The 20,123-nt window shown below is 44.1% G+C and overlaps 1 protein-coding gene across 3 annotated transcripts in view; it reads left to right on the plus strand.

The window, feature by feature from the left end:
• The window catches only part of cdh8 (cadherin 8), a 111,657-nt gene that overhangs the window by 34,614 nt on the left and 56,920 nt on the right, over positions 1-20,123 (plus strand). For all 3 annotated transcript variants that reach the window (XM_086190670.1, XM_086190668.1, XM_086190669.1), the window contains exon 3: positions 12,683-12,977. In XM_086190670.1, coding sequence (XP_086046796.1) covers positions 12,683-12,977 — 295 coding nt within the window. The remainder of the gene's footprint in view (positions 1-12,682; positions 12,978-20,123) is intronic.

Genomic DNA, 20,123 nt, shown 5'->3' on the forward strand with positions numbered 1-20,123 from the left:
GTGTATAGATAGTACTGAGTATGGATAGTACTGTGTATAGATAGTACTGAGTATGGATAGTACTGTGTATAGATAGTACTGTGTATGGATAGTACTGAGTATGGATAGTACTGAGTATAGATAGTACTGAGTATAGATAGTACTGAGTGTGGATAGTACTGAGTATAGATAGTACTGAGTATGGATAGTACTGAGTATGGATAGTACTGAGTATAGATAGTACTGAGTATAGATAGTACTGAGTATGGATAGTACTGAGTATAGATAGTACTGAGTATGGATAGTACTGTGTATAGATAGTACTGTGTATAGATAGTACTGAGTATGTATAGTACTGTGTATAGATAGTACTGTGTATAGATAGTACTGAGTATAGATAGTACTGAGTATAGATAGTAATGTGTATAGATAGTACTGTGTATAGATAGTACTGAGTATAGATAGTACTGAGTATAGATAGTAATGTGTATAGATAGTACTGAGTATAGATAGTACTGAGTATAGATAGTACTGAGTATTACTGTGTATAGACAGTACTGTATATAGATAGTACTGAGTTTAGATAGTACTGTGTATAGATAGTACTGTGTATAGATAGTACTGAGTATTACTGTGTATAGACAGTACTGTATATAGATAGTACTGAGTATAGATAGTACTGAGTATAGATAGTACTGTGTATTACTGTGTATAGATAGTACTGAGTATAGATAGTGCTGAGTATTACTGTGTATAGATAGTACTATGTATAGATAGTACTGTATATAGATAGTGATAGTACTGTATATAGATAGTGATAGTACTGCATATATAGTGATAGTACTGCATATATAGAGATAGTACTGTATATAGATAGTACTGTATATAGATAGTGATAGTACTGTATATAGATAGTGATAGTACGGTATATAGATAGTGATAGTACTGCATATATAGTGATAGTACTGTATATAGATAGTACTGTATATAGATAGCCATAGTACTGTATATAGATAGTGATAGTACTGCATATATAGTGATAGTACTGTATATAGATAGCGATAGTACTGTATATAGATAGCGATAGTACTGTATATATATAGTACTATATATAGATAGTGATAGTACTGTATATAGATAGTGATAGTACTGCATATATAGTGATAGTACTGTATATAGATCGTACTGTATATAGATAGTGATAGTACTGTATATAGATAGTGATAGTACTTTGTATAGATAGTGATAGTACTGTATATAGATAGTGATAGTACTGCATATATAGTGATAGTACTGCATATAGATAGTGATAGTACTGCATATAGATAGTGATAGTACTGTATATATAGTGATAGTACTGTATATAGTGATAGTACTGTATATAGATCGTACTGTATATAGATAGCGATAGTACTGTATATAGATAGTGATAGTACTTTGTATAGATAGTGATAGTACTGTATATAGATCGTGATAGTACTGCATATATAGTGATAGTACTCTATATAGATAGTGATAGTACTGTATATAGATAGTGATAGTACTGCATATATAGTGATAGTACTGTATATAGATAGTGATAGTACTGTATATATATAGTGATAGTACTGCATATATAGTGATAGTACTGTATATAGAGCGTACTGTATATAGATAGTGATAGTACTGTATATAGATAGTGATAGTACTGTATACATATAGTGATAGTACTGCATATATAGTGATAGTACTGTATATAGATCGTACTGTATATAGATAGTGATAGTACTGTATATAGATAGTGATAGTACTGTATATAGATAGTGATAGTACTGTATGTAGATAGTGATAGTACTGTATATAGATAGTGATAGTACTGTATGTAGATAGTGATAGTACTGTATATAGATAGTGATAGTACTGCGTATGAAACCAGTCCCATTAGACGCTCCTTCCAGGGTTTACTTCTGCAGAATCAAGCTGGATGGACTTCTAATCTTACAGGAGTGGCACATGTTTGCATACAAGCCCGTTTCATGTCATGTGAATTGTTCTCCTCATAAGATTCTTTACAAACATCTTTACCAACATTTTGACACCTCAGATGCAGTAATTTGCTCCGGGGAGAGGTGCCTGGCGGCCTCCTGAGGCTGGGAGGACATCTGTGTTTTACAACGGCTCCTGGTCTTGGAGCGACCTTGGAGTTGAACTCCAGCTCCTCTCTCATCCCTCTCCAGGCAGCACGAAACCCAAGACAGCAGCCGTCCTAATCACTTCTTCCTCTTACTGCACAAGAAGTTACATTTGTCTCTGTGCCTTTTTGGCTGTTAGTCTTCTTCATGATTTATTTAATTACACGTAATCAACGAGCACCTGACATTTAGCACTGCTGCCTCCCTGGACCACTGCAGAAGAGATGTTTTTGATCTCATCTCTCTTTTTTAATGCATAAAACAAAAACAGTTGTACATTCATATTTTATAGATTATATATGTATGTGTGTGTGTGTGTGTGTATATATATATATATATATATATATATATATATATATATATATGTATGTATAATATGTAACGTTATCTATGGCAACACATCATAATTTTCTCAAACATTTGATCGCGCATGATGGAGCAGATTCTGATATGTAAAGTTCAAAAATGAGACCGATCCCCTGGGCCACGGATCGGTAGATCATGAAGTATTGATCTAGTAAAATTTTGCCTGTGGGGTTGTAATGAGAATTGGCCCACAGTGGAGGCTTACAGGACAAACACAAGTGCTTCAGTGAAGCTGTCAGGGCCCATTATTCCAGCCCCATCCAGAACGCGCGCCGTACACCGGAGCTACTTTCAACACAGCAGCAATGCGTGCCTTTCTGGAGGTGGCAGTTGCCACTGAAACTGGCTAATTTGCAAGGCTTCTCAGGTGGAGAACAATGACTTTGACAGCCTGAACAGGCACATCTGCATATTTCCACAGGAATAAACCCCCAAGAATGGCTGTGGCACTACATGCCTTCCAATTATGGAAATCCGTGCACACGTATGTGTGCAATACATGAAGCCCCCTATTGGAACACAGAGAAATCTGAGACAGGAGTTTTATCCCGCAGGTCTGTTCACTATTTCTAATGATTATTTTCTGTCATTAAATGTCTTTCTTTGGGGTTCACGAGCAGCGGTGTGGTTCTCTTGTGTGCTCCAGCGTCAAGACTCTCTGTCTCACTGCAGCTCACCACAGCGGTTCGCTTCTTTTCTTGAAAATTTGTAGGTGACACTTAAATTAACGTATTTCATTCGGAGGCATCTTCCATGGCAGGCTGTCCTCCTGATAAATTCCTCAGAAAAGTGATGAAGTATAATTCATATAATCACCATCACATGACTGTGAGGCGGAGCAGCGAGGAGCGAGCCCTCTGGGAACCTGCCGCCATGTTTCAGGTGTGATAGTAAGACGGGACTTTATTTCTCCATGTTTCTGGCAGCTAAACACGAGACGTTGGGACATTTCCAGCAGTTTGTTAGCACCGGGTGCTTTTGTGCCTGAACCCAACCAGACCCCATCAACGGCACCGTGAAGGCGATTGGATCACATGTTCTCATCATCACGGACAATTCAGCAGCGGAAGCCTATATCGTACCGTCGGACTCTGACCTGCTCTGACCTCCGACGCTCGCCACCCTGGCGCGCCAACGCTGCAGTCAAGACGATCAAACTCATCAGTGCTTCTCAATGTGACGACTCTGTTGAGACACAAGCTTCAGCTCACTGGTTGTAAAATCAGCTCCTGTGTGTGTGATGGCCGCCACGTTGGACACGACCCACTGTAACACTCTAACCCGACTGTTCAGGAACAACGATGTTTCGGTTATGGGACACTTGTAGGAATGTGCACATACTAGTTGTACAAATACATCTTGGCAACAAAAGATGCACACCTGTCATGAGACTACGTTGCTGCGGTATGAAGCATCTTCTGTTGGCGGACGGCGTCTTGCAGACTCTTCATGGGAAGCTGCTGATGCTGGTTTCCTTCCTACTGACTTGCATCGAAGCCCACAGGTCAGTGTGTGTCCATTGTGCTGTCTGCATCAGTGATGGACCCGAGTCTATGAGCTCCATGTCACACCGTCTGGCTGGCAGTGGAGAGAAATAAGCAGCATAAGTAAAAGCAGCCTTGAATGTTGATGCAAACAACTCCTGAAGGTATCCGTCTGTGCTGGAACAGGAAGTCCTGCATGACGCCGTCATGGCCAGAAGAAAAGAATCACACAACGTTTTCTTTAACTCTCCTAAATGTGAGCTACAAAAAGAAACAACAACAACAGCAAAAAACCCTCTGTGAATCTCACCATGTGTCACTTGTGACATTTAACAAGATCTCAGGATCACATGTTTGACGAAGGAGTTTGTGATACTTCTCCGAATCAACACTCATTTACTCAGTGGTTAAATTATAGGAGCGGAAAAAAGAGGAGTACAGATCACGGGAGAGTGAGAGAGAGAGGGTGTGTGTGTGTGTGGGGGGGGGGGGGGTTAAAATGTTGAAATATGAATTACAAACCCGAGCAGCACCATCTGGACCGAGAAAACACACATCATTGTGGAGAGTCAGTGCACTGAATTAGACGTGCTACGGGATCCATCTGCACCTCGTGAAATCAATCTCATTGGTTGATTTGATTAGGTCAGCCGCGCCGAAGAAAGAGAAAACTGTTGTGCTCCTTGATTAAGCTTGTTTTGTTTTGCGCCCCTCCCTCATGCATCCACCCTGAGCCTGCTGCGTCTGGGGCCTGCAGGTAGGGTAATGACAGTAGTCGAGGCTGCGCTCTAAGAATCGCTCCGTGGTTGAAGCGTGACACGTGTGCTGCTGCCTCTGTAGCCGTATTCACATGAATCCGTCTCTTTATTGTTTGGACGCGTCAGAGGATGTTTGGCTGTTGGACTCGAATCACAGACTTCTCATGCGGAGGCTTAATTCTGGCCACAAAGTTCTTCAGAGGACACATGGAGCTGCAACGTGTTGAACAAAGGCATCAATTCAAAAGTTATTTTTTCACTAAGACTCCAACTCGGCTTCCTCGCTGGCTGCTGAAAGCTGACAGCTGGAAGCAAGTCTTTTTTTGACAGAAGCTCATAGCCAATTTAAATTTGGTTTTATTGATCTTAAATGTTTTAAAGCTACATTTTTATTTTGTCCAGACTGTTTCATCTTTCATCTGATATTTCTGAGCTTTCACTTTCATACTTATATTATTTTAACTGCAGGCGTCATGTCTACTCGCCTGTCGACTGGGTGCCCCGACTGCTTCAGTCTTACCCAGAAAGTGGAGGGGCTGCAGGGCCAAATCTCTCATACCATCGATCAATTAAAGGATGGGACATTGGAAAAGACTCATGCATGGCCTGGTAACACCTTCAGGGATGAAGCCCCCCTGCCCACATTGTATTTCATATCTGGACCTGCTAGGGAGCCATGGATTATGGGCGCCAAGCTGAGATCTGGCTCCACCCCCTGAGAGGTGGGAGCAGTCGACCATACTCAGCCCCGTACGGCAGCCAGGAAGCTCTCCAGCTCTCATGAGGAATGGTGTGTCATGCACCTGTGCAGCGATGCTGTTCTTTGAGTTTTTTATTTCACATTTTGCTAAAAAAACACCTGGTTTTGTCACCGCAAACACGACTGGAAACGTCCTGCCGTCTGGTGAGGACGACAGAATTGCTCTCTGATGTCACGTCTGGTGTCATTATGCGAACAAACGGCGTCATCGTGCATTAGCTTGAGTAATTTGCTGCCTGGTCATCTCGCCCGGGCCGTGGTATTTACAGAGGTATTTGGTATGGCGCTCTTGTCTCTGGACATTTTGTTCCTCAGGTCTGCTCTCTGAGTGTGCCTCTGTTTATTATTATCATCTTTATTTTCTGGCATTGAGAGTTGCATCAGGCACACACCAATGAACAGACTGATTGTCTAATACTCGCTTGTTCCAACAACAGAATGTAATGAGCAGGCGGCAAAAATCCATACTGAAGATTGGTTGCATACAATAGGTTAATCTAGAAGTGAGAGCTGATGTAGCTGTCAGCCAGGAGGCATTATGCAGAATTGTTTTATTTTCCTATTTCCCTCTCTCCCCCAGTGGTGACACTGCACCCTACTATGATTAAAATGCATCCTCCCATGTATCCACACTCACACTCCAGAGGCTTTTCATGGGTGGCTAAATCTAATTGTGCTGCCCTGTTGTACCAAAGCTACCTGCTTTGACTTTGACGTATTCTAGGGAAGCAGGAAGGCCCTGTTGGCTGCGAACGCAACACGTGCACGGATGGACACGGAGCGCATTAGCTTTGGTTGACCTTGAGAGTGGTCATGCAGAGAGAGAGAGGGAAGGACATGCGAACACTTCTATTACACTGACATGGAGCTGAGGCCACAAGCTTGTTCCATTTCAATGATTTCCTGCTTTAGAACAAGTTACATATTGTGGCCATGAATTAATTAAAATGAGGAAACAAGTTATGCCTCATGGCCGCAACATCACGAAATTGAGGGGGGAAAATTCTACATTTTGGCCTCAAAATACATATTTGTCTCTCTGTGCCCCCCCAGTCTAGGGTTCTGACCAATTGCACACAAATCCCGGACGAATGCGCCACTTTAGTCTTTGTTTGATTAATTCAGGACTGACTGAGTGGAGACAGAAACACTGACAGAAGAAGGAAACAGAGGCGCGCTGAAGGGTCAACTCTGTGTCCCATGATAGGAAAAGGCAGGTGGAAGCCTGGAGTCACTGCTGATTGTAATTACTGTACCTTCTCGGAGTGTCGCGGGCTTCAATTACAAACTGTCACCTGCTTGTATGTGGGTCGTGACACCATCTCCTCCCTATTGTCTCAATAAAGGAAGTGTGTCTGCTGTGATAATAAATGAATTTCCCCTTTTTGGCCTCTATGAATACTGTGTTTGACCTCCCAGAGGAGCACTATTGATTATTGTTCTATTCCAAAGATGCTCGCAAATCCCCGTGGACTTAATTCCTTTGTGGCCTCGTCTTGCCGAGTAATCAGAGCGGTCTTTTGTGATTGCTCTTTCAAGGTGGTTATTTACCACCTTTAAATTGAGCTGCATTTGTTTTTGTAAAATCGAAGCACCGATTATATTTCAGGCTGCGACATCCCATTAATTTTCCATGCGGATTTCCAGCACCGTCAATGTCCACTGTATGGTTTCTTCTGATAAAGTCTGTTGTGGTTCACATAGAAGGGAACTTTCCTGTTCAATTTGATAAAATGCTATGTGCCATGAGACAGACTGGAGGGAAAATGTTCCCAAGAATAGCTAAGTGTATCATATATCATGCATTGCACCATCTGTTCCGTAGATTCAAAATGTTATTGCAATATTTAGGATTACAGATTATTCATGTAGGTGTAATTAACAGAGGCAAAATTCAACAAATGGGAGGAAGCTACAATTAATTTCCAGACATGTTTGAGCAGAATCTATCTGGAGTAACTATTTAGGCTACTGCTGCCTCAGGGTGTGCAGATGGAGAAAAAATGGTAGCTCTAATTTTACCAGTTTTGGCACTGAATTACTCCCGATGATTCCTTCCTGCAAATGAAACTCCTGTGAATGAACTCTGTAGATTTGTCCTGCGTGAATGTGGCGCTCCATCCAGAGGAGGAGAACTGGGCGGCAACTGGACCGAGCAGAGAAAGGTCAACATCTGGCGCTTACAGAAGGCGTTACGTAAAGGAAATCAACGCCGTGCCGCACTTGGCCTTGAGGGTTCCCATACATTTTACATAACAACATGCCATCCACTGCATATTTAATGCTTAACATGACATTTCCTCGTGGTGCGATATCTCCCAGTCTGGTCATGCAACCTCGGTTAATCAAGCACATCATCTTGTTGACTCCAAACGTGACATTTGGAGTCAACACAGCGAGGCATCATGCAGCCCATTTTCATGCGTCTGCATGGTTTTGCATCGTTTGCGACGTTAAATGCCATCAAATGTTATTTTTATTAAGGCCAGAATGGAATTAAACGTCATTACACGGGTTCATCAGAAGGTTTACAGTCAGAAGACTAGAGTTGAACTCGGGACTAAGGGATGAGGACGGAGTTTATGTTTGTCCTCTGTCGTTTAAAGGAGCAACACACTGTATTCTTATTTGAGACCCGTCACTCTGTGCTTCTGTGCCCACGCTACTTAGCTTAGCGCAATGAATGGTAGTAGATGGGAGACGGTAGCATAACCATAACGCGTCGGGCCGATATGAGTCCGGATACCAGGACACATATCAAGGACTAACTGAGGGACGATTTGGAGAAAACAGTCCAGCTGAGTGTGTGCAGTCGCTTCCAGCAGACAGGAGCTGACAACCTGCATCATAAAGACAAGATCTCCTCCCTTGGCTTCTCCACCCCTACTGGTACACGCATAGGAGGAGCACATGTCCCATCTAGCGTTTGCCCTGACAAGGAGCAGAATCATTAGTTCCCTCTGTAGGGCTGCACTTAAGTCTGAGGAACCCAGGCCTGAGGTGGGGGGTGGGGGAGGGGGCCGTGGGTTGATGGCGGTGAGTCGGGGGAGTAGAATCTGCAGAATATTCCTCATTAGGACACAGTGATTGTTCAAGTGATTGCCGTAAAAGCTCATCTTCAGCAGGGACTGACATATTTCCTCCTCCGCTGACAGGATAAGCAGTCCCATGCAGCCCTGATTGGGATTTGGCAAATGGAGGTGTGCATGTGTGTGCGTGCACGTGTGTGCGTGCACAGCAGCACTGCAATCCAAGGGGTAATTTCTTTCAGTCAACCAAAGCTTTCTTCGTCATTCTGAACTGCAGCTTCAGAATATGGCTGCCTTCTACAGGCAGCGTCTAATAACTCCGCCGCCGCTGCAGCATTATTTCCTCTCCATGATGAATTCTGTGCATGTTCAGACAATAACGCCGGCGCTGCTGGTTACAAGTAGAAGGATACCACACATGCAGTATATTTCAGTATTACTCAGGCTGTCCAGAGGGTTTCTCTCCATCCAGGTAAGTCCTGGCTGCTCTTCACCTTCGCAAACAACAAAAGCATCAAGTGAGCTTCACCAAGTGGTGAGAAACAAAATCACGGGGACTCACTGTGGCACACAGAGAGACAGTGTGTTAGCTGGTTAGCTATTATTTACTTGTGTCCTGGTTTCCACAGTCCATGACCCCAGTTGCTGGTGTTGTTTGAGTTGCCAAGGCAACCTGGTTAATGACAGGGACCTGTGGCAGGACCTTGCGTTCCCCTCCCCTCGGTAATTGTGCGAGGTGCCGATCACTCTGAATGCTGATGGGCCAGCGGGGCATTTACCGGAGACGTGGCGGTGGACGGCCGCTGCAGGCGAGCGGTGAACTTGAGTCAGCTGTGATAAGTTACATCTCACAGGACTGCAATTTTGTTCCAGCTTTCTATGAACGCGAAACCAAGCCCCTGCGGAAAATTTACAACACGGCTTTAAAACTTTTTTACAAATTATTACCAACCTAAACATGTTTGGTTTTTTTTGCTCCGTGTTTCATCAGTGTCAGATCCATCCATCTATCATTTAAATTAAATTAATTTCACCACTGATTTCCTAATTACTTTGCGCTCTCATTTCATCACTGAAATTACATTTTACTCATAATGACTTTACACTCCAATTTTGCACAGACGTAGCACTCTAAGTTTGATTGGTTTTGGCACAGTTATCTACAGACACTTGACCAACGCCCTCGATTTCAGAGTTTCCCTGAAATAACCTGAACCGCGCTGAGTGGATCCAAGCAGCACCGCTAATGCTCGTCTACATGGTCGGGCTTGGCTGACACCAAGGAGGACGTCTCTGGTGGGACGTTTAGTTTGTGAGCGAGCAGGAGAAAACAACATTTTCTTTTTCTTCCTCAAGCTGCTGGGCTCGGCGTCTTGAACCACAACTATAAAACTGGAGTTTGCAGCTTGATCTTAGTTGTGCTCTTGGTTTCTTTTAATGTTTTCATTGCCTGGAATAATTTTTATTGTTTCACTTCAAACGTGCGTTCACCTCCAGTCGTATATACGGCCTTGTTATCGGCCTCTCAGCTGTAACATCCGCAATCCTGCAAAAGTCCAAGATTTGAGGTGGATTTCTGCTGTCCAGCTCCCAGTAGCTGCAGTCCAGCGGTCCAGGGACGCGGCGGGAGTCTCATCTGGCTGCCGTTTGAGGGACTCAGAATGATCTGTACAGATTCATGCGCATGGACACTGTTTTGTGACACTCAGCACTTCCTTCTCAGTCATGGATTTACACTGGAAGTATATTTTGTTGGTGAAACACGGTGACGGGTGCCCGTGAGTGTGGTTAACGATGAGGACGCGTGTTAGGGCGCAGCGGTGGGTTTCACATCTGGAACCCAACAGTGTTTCCTAACCAGTGTTTGTTTTTTTTTTCTTTTTCTGCTTAAACCCTGAGAATATTTTTCAACGTACAAAAGTCTTGTCAAGAAGCTTAGAAAAGTTGAAACTGTGGAACTCAGCCGCTGGTGGTGTGAAGTTGGTGAACCAGGAATTTCACGTCTCCGCCACCGAATCGAGGGATCATTTTCTGTGACGGTTCCACAGGCTCCAGAGAGGCTGACGTTCCAGTGGAGATTTGTTAGATTTATTTGAGTTGTAGTCTTTGGTTCTCGTCTGATTTTGTTCCGCATCACAGTGGTGTCACTCGGCAACCTTTGCCTGCGCCTCACAGTGACCCGGACCTATGACCTCCAAAATTTAGATGTTAGTATTTTATATTTTAAGAAACGTCCTCAAGCCATTCCCGAGAAATCCTGTTCACTTGTGACTTTTGACCTTTGACCACCAACATCTTCACTCATCGTTGAGTCTCGGTGGGCATTTGAGGCAGATTTGAAGTGTTTCCCTCCAGACATTCCCGAAATATCACGCTAACAAGAACAGACAACCCACAAACACAACGCCCCTTTGTCCCTCGCTGCCATGCACGCATAATGACATTAATACCGCTTTTACGAATTTGGCATCATTTTTGTGAGCCAGGTGGAGAAGTGGAATGTGAGCGCTAAGCCCAATAGAATGAAACGGCTGGTGCATTGCTTCAACTACGCATGATGTATAGCATAACCAAAACCAATATGCTAGCTAAAACACTCAATTTGCCCCCTGATGAGGGGAACACAGACACATGCAGTAAATGCCCAGCAGCAGGTACACCCAGCACACAAGAAGTCACTTATAGGAGGAAAAAGCAATGACAGACCGTCATTAATTTCAGCTCATTTAAAGAGTTTCTCAGTGTGCAGGATGTTGCGAGGCATTTTTGTTAATGAGCTACATCATTCATCTGAAATGATGGCACAATTAGGAAAACAAAAGTGCAAGGTGTGACAATTTAAGAGAATGTGCTTTGTCAGTGTCTGCAAACAACACCTCTGAGACAGTATATGCAAAAAGCCGGCTTATAAAAGACATTGCAGGGGGCGAGGGGTTTAGGGGTCGGGATTCTCACTGACAGATTTCTTCCTTGCTATTCTGCACCCTAACTGCGCTCCCATCGGCACCTCTGCTGAAACACTGTGGCAGGAAATTAAATTAAAGCTGCTGAATACAGATGTTGAGATGCATGCCGCTATATGTGCTGGTGTGTGTGTGTGTGTGTGTGTGTGTGTGCGTGCACTGTTTTCTGAGAGACACACGTGTTAACAAAAAGCCAAACTGAAATACTGCCAGCCACACTGAACATTGTTGGATTTGTAAATGTTCTACTTGCTGTCTCTCTCCTCCCCTCTGAAAGTCACTCACCTTGGGGATCAAGAGGCTTATATGAAAGGAGACTTACAGTTTAAAAAAAAAAAAAGGTTTTCTGTTTATGTGGATAAAAGCAAAGTTCTCTGCTTCCACATGTCAAAGCCCTGGTGTTTCTCTGTTTCTCTTTCAAGGCTGTCGCACCTCCTGCCCTTCCAATTTACCGTTTTAACATGAAACAGCGGCAGGTTTTCCTTTTCTTCAGCCCAGAGATGTTTCAGCAGCCCAGTGTAGCGTTGTCAGACTCATTAGTTATACTCTGCCCGTGCGGCGAGTGCAAGCCGACCACTCAGCCTAGCACGTAATGCAGCTTTAGCGAACTAATGAAACTATAATTACAGAAATAATGAGGATTACGCACTATCGTCCAGTAACTTTGGGGCAAGTTATTTGTGAGCATGAATCATCATGTACAGGGTTTCCTCTTTAATATTTCATGATACTTTTATTTTCTCGCCCTTGCTCAGAAATGCACGTTGGAAGCACTTCTAGCGTCTTTGTTTTGTGAATTTCAGGCTGTAGGGAGCAATATCCCCTGTTCTGTGTGTTTGTGTGATGTATTCGCCGTGTATAACAAGGAAGAGTGTAGGCTAAGGTCCATTTCCTGTGCTGCTTATAAACGGATTGTCCCCGCCGGGCCTCATTTAGTAAAGTGTAGCCTATGTTGAGCCACGTTTAGAGTCCTGGCGACCAGCATTTGCAACGAAGCACCGCAGCAGAACCCAACCTACAGTCAAACGACACACTTATCTGCATTTACATGGCAAGAACTTCTAGAATGTGCTGAGCAAATCAACTTGTACTTCTTAAAGTCCTCTATCTGTGTTTGCACAGCGGAATCTAACCCTGCTGCAGACTTTAACCAGCTTTCCTTCTGTTCCCAGCTACGTACAGACTTGGATTTGGGCAACAAGAAAATCAAGTATGTCCTAGCAGGAGAGGGGGCGGGCACCATCTTCGCCGTCAACGGGGAAACAGGCGACATTCACGCCATGAAGAGGCTGGACCGAGAGGAGAAGGCTGAGTACACGCTAACAGCCCAGGTCATTAACGCAGAGACTGATGAGCCCTTGGAGCCGCCGTCTGAGTTCATCATCAAAGTCCAGGACATAAACGACAATCCACCGCAGTTCACCGAAGGCCCTTACAGAGCCTCTGTTCCAGAGATGTCCAAAGTCGGTGAGTCACGGTTAACTTCCTGTTCTCTGCACAGTGGCCTAATCAGGGTGTTTCAGACACTGTGGAGCTCTAATGGGCTGAGGTGAGCAGAAAACTGATGAATGGATGTGGAGACAAGGAGGCCGCGCGCGCCGGCTCGCCACGAACGTCTCAGCAAATCCAGAAATTCAAACCGAGTTAGTCGAAGGTCACAGTTGAAACCGTCAGTTAGCGGTGACTGAGGAGGTCTGACTGCTGAGCTCCTGCACATCCCCGAGCAGAAAGTGTGTTGTGTTACCATGACAACTGGCAACCGTGAGCTATCGTGTGGTTGAGTGTTAAAGCCTCATGTGATTCTCTTGATTTTGGTGATTTATGCTGGCTTGATGCGTCCCAAAAGGTGACACTGAGAATAGTGAGGTGCCACGCCAACCTGCCGCTCGCCTCTACTTCAGCAGGAAATATTTTTACTTCTGAGTTTTAATGCTGACAACAAAATGACAAGAGTCCCTTTTTAAAAAAAAAAAAAAAAATTATGGCAAAAAGATCAAATTTTGTTTGTTAATTTAAATTTTTTTCAAGGGTCCAGATATCAGTTACGTTTTGATGAAGATGGTGAGCTGCTGATGAGTTCCATCCACGCTGAGGGTTGAACCTCTCATGGCTGACATAGCGGCGCTCTCTGGAGCTTAGCGGGGTTTAAACAGCGAGAGTCAACAGAACAGTCGCAGGTCCAGATAATAACACCTGTGTAGTACACCTGAGGCAGACATCCAGGCGTCCGGCTCATCCTAATTTGGTTAGTTTTGTAAAACCATAATCTCAGTTCAGAAATTGGATTAGCGCCATTACGGAATCAGACAGCAGCATCAGCGGGAGGCGACCAGCGCGTCCCTCCGCGGCAGCAGCAGGAAACAGCGCTGCCTTCACTTTGCACGGGGCCGGATGTTCTCATCATGGGGATCATTTTTGGAAAATGTGGAATTTTATTGCGTTCCTTAAAAGTTTCATTTGTCCGGTCAGTTTTGTGTGATAAACTGATGCAATCAAACCTTTATGAGAGATTAGACAGCTCAGGGTGTCATAGTTTAGAGATGACGAAAACTGGAGGAACTGGATTGCAGGGGACCAGACGTCCTCCGTCACCGGAGAGTTCCGCTGAAGGTTTCAGGAATGTAGGCGCAGCAGGTACCTTCTGTGATGACATCACACTTTCAGCGTTAACCACAGTAGTTTTTGTTCTTCACGATTGATCATGTTTACCAATGGGTTTTTTTTGGTTACGTGTATAGAAAAACATACAAATTCATATAAGCTAAACAGCGTCAGCCCCAGTGGAGCGAGTCAGAGGCTCAGTGAACAGTCCGAGTAGGTTTTTAATAACTCTTCCTGCTCAGCTCCACCGGAGCACAGACGAGTGACAAATCCACTTCAACCAGATCTTGCAAAAGTAAAGCAGAAGTCCAGTATTTTCCTTTCCAACCCTTGATGTCTTTTTACACTTGACGCTACGTGAGAGTTTTGCAGAATTTCACAACGTGATTGTTGATAGATTTAATAGGAATTTATTACATGGACTTCATCACGTGCCTTCACTGTGGTTTAAAAGTCGAGATGATATTTTAGTATTGAGGCATCAGAAGAGGAGTTTGCATGCAGACTCACACATTCTGCTGACAACGCTGACTGATGCTAATTGCTACGAGCTACCATTCTTCAACTGGTACACAAACCGCTTAACAATTCAGTCTATGCTAATATATTCATGTATTCACATTTTTATTCCATTCATGCATTTAAATGACCAAAGTGTGATGATCACACATTTCAAATGTATATCGCTGGTGCAGGATTGGCAGGAGCCTGGGAGTAGAACAGTGCGCTGCATCTTTAGGAGGTCCTCGCCACTGACCCCAGAGCAGCAGGAGTCTTGTAGGAAATGTTTCCATCAGCAGCAGGAAGGAGATCAGAGTGTGTCTTTGTGTCATTTTGACATTGGAGGGGTTGAGCGAGGGTGCGGAGGTCTGTTGTTGAGCGGTTTGCGCTTGTTATTGTGTTTCCTCATTGAGCTTCCTCTTGTTAGCTGTCACAGAGCTGACATAACACGCTCGGGCAGATGGTGCTGGCTTTGTAATGGAATCTGCTTCGGCAAATCCCATCTGCAGGTTACAGCTTCTGCTTTTGACTTATAAGGGTGATTTAGCCATAACTTCCCATGATCATCGCATTCTCATTAGATGCAGATGCAGCGGGAGCACAAATGAACAAAACACCCTGCGCAAAGTATCCGTGTAAACACAAAGTAACAGCGCACGGTTACGTGATCCCTGCTGCTCGGGGCCCGGCGTCTCTCGGAGGGTTTAGTCAGTGCAGTGCAGGGACACGCAGCGAGGAGGTAGAGAGCAAAGTGGTGGCTGGCAGAACTTTGTGATTTGCCAGTGGGAATCACGCCTGAGAAATGGAAATCGGCATCTCTTTGTTGACTGTTGTTTCCTTTTGTCACCACTGATTAATTAAACATTCACGAATGCTAAGTTGTTTGCTTGAAAGGCTTTTCTTTCTACCACTTTTCCCTTCCTCTTGTTAAGTTTTCATGTGATGAGGCATTATGGGAAGAATCAGACGCTCCGGACAAACAAACAATAAGTCATTCATCTCTGCTGCCTTGTATTCATAAACCACGGTTTCTTTACAGCTGTGCTTCATCTTTATCACACTGAAATGAGAATTTGTGCAGGATTCAGTGGATTACTGGAACTGTGCTGAGCAGCCGATAACTAATAAAGTCCCCAGGGGGGGAGGGGGGGGGGGGGGGATAAATGGATATTGGTGATGTCTGCATGCGAGCGAATCTCTGCAGTGACTTGAAACTGGAAAGCATTAAAATGTAATCATGGCAGAGCTAAAAGATGCCGCATTACGTCTGGTATTGAGTTCAGACGGTGCTGAGTGGGCTGATATATCCTGGGCCAACCCACCTGCGTGGAATAATCAGATATATCATGTGGACAGGCTGCTGCTTCCCTCCCGACGATGTTATCCACTTACAGAGCTTGTCAGTTCCACTCTCGACTTCATCAACGTCTTAGCGGCTCCTCAATTATCAAGCATATCCATGAGGTATCAGCGAGACCAGGGCTAAACACCAACACCTACCTTTCATCTGCCCCGGACAGATAGAAGGTCCCCTCCACCATCCCCCATAGGAAGTGGTCCCCTCGGCCGGATGAGATATGTGACACGGGCCACTGAGGTCGCCATGTTTCCTGTGTGCTGAGGAGCATGGAGGTTAATGGGAAATGAAGGAGAAAGACCTTTTGTTCTTGCTTTAAAAGGGCTGGTGGGATAAGACGTGTGGGTTTCTTTGACTTTTCTCTGACTTTCATTTTCCTGGACGGCAGAGAAAGAAGGTGACTACCATTCTAATCGTTTAGTGGAAGGTTCCTCACGGTAGCGCTGCCGAGGGCGGAACCACAGTTAGTCAGGTAAATTTGGCGACTTCTGTGTTTATGAATGAGTGATGGGGAGGACGTCGTATCTGAGAATGATGACCTGCTGCAGTTTTCTCTATTTTTCCTGTTTAACTGGCAGAAATGTTCTTTCGTACGTGGAAGAGGTCCAACATTCAGCGGGTTTCTGCTGAGCCCTTTGGGATACCAGATAAAGTGAATATAAAAGATTCAGAGGGTTGAAACTCAGTGTTTGAAAGCTTGAGAGGTAATAAAAAAAAGGTTTTACAAGATTGAAAAAAAACATTTTGAAGGCTTGACTAAAGTTTTAATCGGCTGAAAAGCAAAGTCAAATCTCTGCAAACACGATTTGGTATTTGGGCTTTCCTTCCTCACCGCTGCAGAACTCCTCCTCCGGTGCTTCGACAACACGCTGTCAGCTTCTCTGTGTATTTTTGGTGTGTTTTGTTTTTCCCAGATTTGAAACCTTGTTGCTGGGGATCTGAAAACAGGCATCAGCATGCTGGGGAAAAGAGTCATTTTGAATCAGAACAAAAGCTCAATTTTGTATTTTTCTAGCTGATATAAACTTTATTCAAGCCTTTGTAATATTTGTTCAGTGTTTGATTTAAATAGCAACACAGGACTCTTGGCTCCAGCAACCCATGCAAGAGATGCTGTGAAGCAGCTAAATACCCCGGGGCAGCACCGCTAACATGCTCCAGCAGGGCAGCAGAGAGAGAGCGGCGCCGCATGCTCGCAGGTCTGCAGCAGACACGTGGACGCCTGCCGCCGCTGGTGAATGTTTCGTCATTATTCTGATCACAGGATGGCGGGGAGATATATTGGCTATTGATTTAGCATCAGCCATTTAGTAGCTTCTTCATCAGCGCTCCCCCCGGAGGCCTGCAGGCCTGCCACCGGTCCTCTTCTGGATTCTCGGTTTTATTATGTTGAGATGGTTTCTTAATTTGATTGTTTTTCCTCAGGTTGCAGACCTTTATTACGTGGAAGTGAGGGGGGACCACGGTTCAACGATAACCCCCCCCCCCCCCGCCCCCTGCGTGTACTTGGATGTGCAAGTAAACATGAAAATGTATAGAAAGCATAAAGAAACAAAAGAACACTTTGGTGTTCTAGTGTGGACTAGCAGAGATGCTACGACACCTTTCTTACTAGCATGATGGCGGTGATGGCGGCTCTTTTCTCATGGCGGTCTGAAAGCAGCCCGAGGTGTTAAACGGGTGAGATCTGGTGACTGCAAAGGCCACAGCATATGACTCACATCATTTTCAGGCTCATAGCTGTGATCGACCTATTTTACCCTGCATGGACGCATCTTGTTTATTTATTCATTTATTTTATTCAAGAATGCAGCTTAGACCACAGAGGGAATTTTTTATAAAAATAATAATAATAATAACACCCTTTTGTTTTGGTTTGTGTTTCAGTTTAATTTCATTTAAAAAACTACGAGTCAAATATGTTCGCCAACGACCTTCTTCTCTGTGACTAAAACGAGATGTTGACGGGCTAAAATTAGACGGCTGGCTGCCCTCCTGGTCCAGGACTGGATTCCGTCTGATAGTATTCCTCCAATAAAGTAACCGTATGTCAGTGAGGGAAAAAGAACACAACAAAATAAATAATCTATCACTTCAATTGTGGGGGAAAAAAAAAGATTTTTCTCTGCTTTTTGCCTGAAAACGAGAGTTTTTCATGAAACCTCCTTCAGGTGCTGATGTGAAAGAAATGGATGCGATTACAGGGAAACAGTTTGTTTCTTTTCTTTTTAATGTGCTCTTAGTTCTGATATGTTCCCCTGATTTGGCACAAAATATTTCAGGGGTCTTGAAATACTGATGAAAATGTTCAAGAACGCATCGGAACCAAAAGTCTTCTTTTTATCTTTATTCTCTACGCTGGGCGGCGCCGGTGATCTGGGCGCTGTCGGGTGGTGATGGGGACAGGAGACGGTTGTGTTGGAAGAGCGTGAAGAATCGCTTCGAGGATCTCAACACTTGAGATCCCCTTGATCCTGATTTCTGCAACCCGTATTCATCTAAAAGCATCAGAGACGGAAAAAAAAAGCGTTCTGAGTGAAACCAGTGACTACAGTTGGATGAGAACTATCAAGCGTTTTCATCGAAAGACTAAATCTACAATAGCTGCTTTAATTAACGCGGCTGAGTTTTTTTGTCTCCGTATCTAATCTGGAGGAAAATGAAGGAGCATGTTGTCCTCCTTTTAATTGAAGGATAATTATTTCACATTACACTCAATTTATAAGCTGATATTCTACACCTCTCCAAAGCTCTGCTGTAATCTTCGATCCACAAGTATATTCATTAGAGGTTTAATTGTCATTCAATTAAAAGCGGCGCGTTGTATGTGAGCGAGCTTGTCCATGATTAAAATTGTAATGCATTTGCACGGATTGCACAGATCTCACAGGATTAGTAAATCCTGTTTTCCAGTTAATGGGGTCTTCAACTTTAAGGCCAGTACAAGCTGACAAAAGCCCCGCATGTCTGGCGACCATATGCTGGAATTATGAGGCTCTGCTATCCTTCTGCAGCTAACAAGAAGGTTGTGATGTAGTTGAAAATTACCAAATCTGCTTGAACGCTGCTTCAGGTAATTAGGAGAAGGTCGCGAGACCCTCCTCCCTCACTGAGGGGGTGTGAATGACAACAATTACCATACTGTGAAACAAACTTGCTGAAAGTTGTTTTGCTGGATGCGAGAGATGCCCCAGGAGTGTGCTTCATTATCAGGGCGATTAATAAACGGGCGCAGAGACAGATGGCCCGTCTTCTGTTCGCACGGGCCGTGCTCTCTGGAACCCCGGCAAAATGAATACCTGTACGCAAGCATGGATCCTCGCCAAATGTGTCAAGATCTGCTAAATTGGAGCGCGGACATAAAATTGAAGTGACATTAATAGATTACCTGGAGTTGATTTGCATTTTCAGAGTTATTATGGGTGAGGGTAGCAGGACTAACAGGCACAGCCGTCTACGTGGGGCCGTAATGATGTTTCTGATTACGCTCTCATCACCGCCGGCAGCTGGGAAAATAAGCAGAGGCTTGTCATCACACATTTGGACGATAAATGAGCAAACTTGATCAAGAGGAGACGTATGGAAATGAGCGAGTTCCAGACCTTTATCAGAGCTGATCCTCTCACGCTTCCTACGGGAGCCGCCACCTCGCTGTGATCACGCGCCATTCTATGTTCTGTTCCTTAATACGTGATGCACTGATACATAATCCTGCATGAAAGATCACATTGTCGAAAGCATATCTGTCTCTTTCTATCTTTCTTTCTTTCTCTTTTCATTTATTTTTTACTCAGTCATGTATCAGATCAATCGGAGAAAAAAGCTATTTTGAGACCATTTCATGCTCCACTTGGACCAGATGCTCTATAAAAATACCCCTCCTTGATATACCTAAAAATATTATTGAGCTATACAGCTGCAGGAGTAAATCTTGAACATGTCTTGGTCTTGGAAAGTGTGTGTGGGAATGTATTAAACGTAGTTTAACTTGAATGAACCCAGGCAGTATTTCAGGGGCACGGCAACCCACATAAGTAAAAGAATCACATGTCTAGAGCATCTTTTATCTGGCGTTTCTCTGTTGAGCTTTGAGTGGGGAGTTAAGAGAGAGGGTATGCGGTCTCTCGTCTCTGATGCTGGACTCTGCAGCTCGG

The sequence above is a fragment of the Aulostomus chinensis genome, chromosome 2 (assembly GCF_037954235.1).
Source record: "Aulostomus chinensis isolate RoL2024-O1b breed Wild chromosome 2, RoL_Achi_v1.0, whole genome shotgun sequence".
In the NCBI taxonomy this organism is placed as follows: domain Eukaryota; kingdom Metazoa; phylum Chordata; class Actinopteri; order Syngnathiformes; family Aulostomidae; genus Aulostomus; species Aulostomus chinensis.